Here is a 3,970-nt window from a genome sequence, read left to right on the forward strand (position 1 = left end):
CGTCCCCGTCGGGCTGGGGCGGGCCGGGTCCGGGGGGCTCGGCCTGGCGGAGGGCGCTGTAGGCGCTGAGCAGGCAGCCCAGCAGGGCCAGGGCGCTGAGCGCCGCGTAGACGCGCAGGCTGGGCCAGGGGAAGCGCTCCAGGAAGAGCAGCGGCATGGCGGGGGCTGCCCGGAGGGTCTCCCGGCAACAGCGGGGGTCGCTCGCTCGCTCGCTCGCTCGTCGCCCGCGCTCACCGGCCGCCGGAGCCGAGCAGGGCCGAGGGGCTGCGCCGCCTGCCTGCCTGCTTGCCTTCCTGGCTAGGAGGCGGAGGCGGCGGAGGAGGAGGAGGAGGAGCCGGGCCCGCCTGGCCAGCCGCCCGCGGGGCTCCCTCGGCCGGACCCGGCAGGGCAGGGCAGGGCAGGAGGCGCAGGGCCGGCGGGGACCGGACGACGCGGCGGCGGCGGCGACCCTTCCGCTCTGCTGGCCGGACGGCGGGCGGGGCTGGGGCTGGGGCTGGGGCTGGGATAGCCCCCCCCCCTGCCCGCCGGGCCTGGCTACAGTGTTGCCGTCGGAGCTGCCGGTCCGGGAAGGGGCTGCGTGCCCGTCAGCGCTGGGTTGGCGGCCGGCCGGGCCTTGGGGGATCCAGCCGGGGATCCTGGGAGCTGCCGGTCCGCGGAGGGGCTCCGGGGAAATGGCCAGGGGGGAGGCAGCCCCGCCGGGGAAGGAGGGAGGGTATACCGGGGGGGGGGAGGCGCAGGGGGGGGGCAAAAGGGACCGGGGGGAGTCACCCCCAGTGCCCCTTGGGGGGGCAAAAGGGGCCGGGGTTCTCTCTCTCTCTCTCTCTCTCTCACACACACACACACAAACACACAGTGCCCCCCCCCTTGGTGGAGCGGGCGAGGAGACCCTTGTTATGGGTCTCGGGGGCCTGGCTAAGAGGGGTGGGTTGTGGGGAGAAGAGATGCTTGCTCCTACCGGTATTGGGGAGGGGGCGAGTCTCAAGTCTGTTTGGACACGTGAAGGAGACCGGCAGTGTCCTTCTTCCCTACGGCCACAACGGAGCTCAACATGTCTGTCGCTAAGCGAGACGGAGGTTAAGGGAGGTTTGCCCCGTTTTGCGACCTGCCTTGCCACAGTTGTTAAGGGAATCGCTGCAGTGGTCAAGGTTGCAAAAGGAATCTGGCTTCCCCGGTCGCGACCGTCATAAATATAAACCAGGGAATAAATATAAAGCGTCCAAATTTTGATCACGGGACCGTGGGCAGGGAACACTGCAGCGGTCGTAAGCGTGAAAAACGGTCGTTAAGTCCCTTTTTGCAGGGCCGTTGTAACTTGGAATGGTCACTAAACAAACCGTTGTAAGTCGAAGACAACCTGTAAGCCTTTTTTCCTTCCTATCTTTTTCCTTTTTCTTTCAGTACATCTTTTATTCTCTTTATTCTTCTGTATCGTCTTTGGTTATTAAAACTTCCCATTAATTTTTTTAAAGTTGGGGGGGGAGGAAGGATGAGGACAGCCCTGAAATACTTTGCAGACATGTAAGGGAGGGGGGATTTCCGAGTCTGCGGAAGCTAGAAAATTGGGAGGAGGGGGTTGTGAGTCCGGGCACTGTGATGTGGTAGTTCAGGAGATGGAAAGGAAAACGGCAACAGTCCCTTCAAGGCTGCCCCCCCACCACCAATCAAGTTCCCCTGGCCTGGGGGATTGTGAACCAGTCCCCCCAAGTTTTGGACCAGTCCCCCAAGTTCTCTGGGGGATTTTAGACCACTCCTTCCCAGCACAGCCTACCCAGAAAGATTGTTGTGGGATGACACAGTAGAGCAGGGGTCTCCAAACGTGTCCACTTTAAGACTTGTGGACTTCAACTCCCAGAATTCCCCAGCCATGCTGGCTGGGGAATTCTGGGAGTTGAAGTCCACAAAAGTGGACACGTTTAGGGACCCCTGCAGTAGAAAAAGGGCACCCTAAGCAGCTTTGAACTCCTGGAATATGAACGTATAACCAAAATGCTTTCCTCAGCAGGCGGTTGAGCCCTGCCTTAAAGAGTCACATCCTGTCCCGATGATTCATCCTTCTAGCCCTTCGTTCAGGGCCACCAAATGTCACACACACACAACCCCATGTGACCTCTAGACTTTGATCAGGTGTCCTTCGCATCACACAACACCTCTCTTGCACGGCTGCTTTGGGCCTGTAAAAATGTCAGCCTGCCTGGGCAGGATTTACTTTTAAGCTCTGAGAAATGAAGCACCTCTTACAGCAGCTGTGGACTTCCAGAAGTTTTTGTTGTTGTTTTTAAGATGACAACCTCCATCATTTCTGACTAGACTGACAGCCCAGCAACTGAATTTGTTTTCATTTATCTTTATGTCTATGCATATCTTTCTATCGATGTAGCTACCTACCTCTAGATCTCTGTATCTGTTATCTATCTCTATATACACGGGTAGTTCTTGACGCGCAACCGCAGTTGAGCCCAAAATTTCTGTTGCTAATTGAGACATTTGTTAAGTGAATGTTGCCGTTTTACGACCTTCCGTGCCACAGTTGCTGCAGTTGTTAGTAACACAGGCTGTTAAGTGAATAAACCAACACGCAACTCAAACATGAAAGGGAATCCCCATTATTCAGACAGACTTATTTGGACAGCCTTTAAACGAGACAATTACACGGCCCCTGGAATCCAAACTGGCTAAGCTACTTGTGAACATTTGAGTACAAATACTAAACGTGAAAATTACTTGTCTGCAGTGCAGCAAAAATATACCAGCCAGAAATCAGCATTTCCTGTAGAAATGAATTTGCTGGCCTCAGCTGATAAGAGGCATGACACAATTTGAAACTCGGCAGGGGGTGTGTGTGTGTGTGTGTGTGACTTTCTCGGTGTTTTCAATAACTCCAATATGAGTGGCCCTGTGTATTTAATTTACTTCTTTAGTTTGCCTCCTCTTCAGTTCTATGAAAAGCAGAGAGAAAAATGGCATGGCGAGAGCTAAGTTTGATGCAATGAGATACCCCTTCCTCCCTCTTTCTTTTCTTCTCTTGCTTTCCTTCCTTCTTCCCATTTTTCCTCGCCTCCCTCCCTCCTTCCCTTTTGTCTCCTGGTAAGTAGCTGGACTAGTCCCTGCAGTTTTCTTAGCAAAGTTTTTTCAGAAGCCATTGTCTCCTTCCTAAGGCTGATAGAGTGTGACTGGCCCAAAGTCATTCAGCTGGTTTTGGGCCTAAGGCAGGACTAGAACTCACTTTCTCCTGGTTTCTACCGATGCCTTAACCCAGTGGTGGCGAACCTATGGCACGGGTGCCAGAGGTGGCACTCGGAGCTCTCTCTGTGGGCACTCGCGCTGTCGCCCTAGTCCTGGGCCTTCAGCTGGGTTTTATAAAACCTTTTCGCTTTAGGCCTCCGCCGCTGTGTGCAAAAAAAAAAAAAAAGTTTCAGTCAATTTCAACTTCTCGCAGGAAAAAAAAAAGATCTTGCAAAGTTGGAATTGATTGATTGAACTTTTTAGTCCCACCCATTCCGCCGTTACCACTGCAGCCACGCCCACCCAATGGGCCACGCCCACCCAATGGGCCACACCCACCTGGCACCCGACGATGCATAAGTGGGTTTTGGGTTGCAGTTTGGGCACTCGGTCTCTAAAAGGTTCGCCATCACTGCCTTAACCACTAAACCAAACCAACTGGTATCTATTCCACCTTTTTGCCACCTTTTCTAGACAAAACTACTGAAGCAGGTCTGCTGGCGAAAAGCTATACCTCAAATTTCAGCCGTGCAATTTTTCAGAAATCCCCGAGTGATACTCACATTACTGGTTTTCAACGGGTTTTTTTTAAATTTCCCAATATATGGTTAAAACACTGAAGACCACCTCCATTAAACCCCCCCCCCCACAGAACACTATGATGACAATCAGCCAATGGATAGAAATCTCTCTTACGAGTATTGAAAAAGAGCCACCCATGAACGCACAACTGAGTCCATTTTTGTTT

General features: G+C 53.8%; 1 protein-coding gene across 1 annotated transcript in view; it reads right to left on the reverse strand.

Moving 5' to 3' along the window:
- AMFR (autocrine motility factor receptor) overlaps positions 1–157 on the reverse strand; it is a 21,044-nt gene extending 20,887 nt beyond the window's left edge. Inside the window, exon 1 of the mRNA XM_015825406.1 lies at positions 25–157. Within this exon, the coding sequence (XP_015680892.1) occupies positions 25–157 (133 nt within the window). The remainder of the gene's footprint in view (positions 1–24) is intronic.
- Between the last annotated feature and the right edge of the window lie 3,813 nt (positions 158–3,970).

Source organism: Protobothrops mucrosquamatus, unplaced genomic scaffold (assembly GCF_001527695.2).
Source record: "Protobothrops mucrosquamatus isolate PMUCROS unplaced genomic scaffold, P.Mucros_1.0 scaffold2624, whole genome shotgun sequence".
Lineage (NCBI taxonomy): Eukaryota > Metazoa > Chordata > Lepidosauria > Squamata > Viperidae > Protobothrops > Protobothrops mucrosquamatus.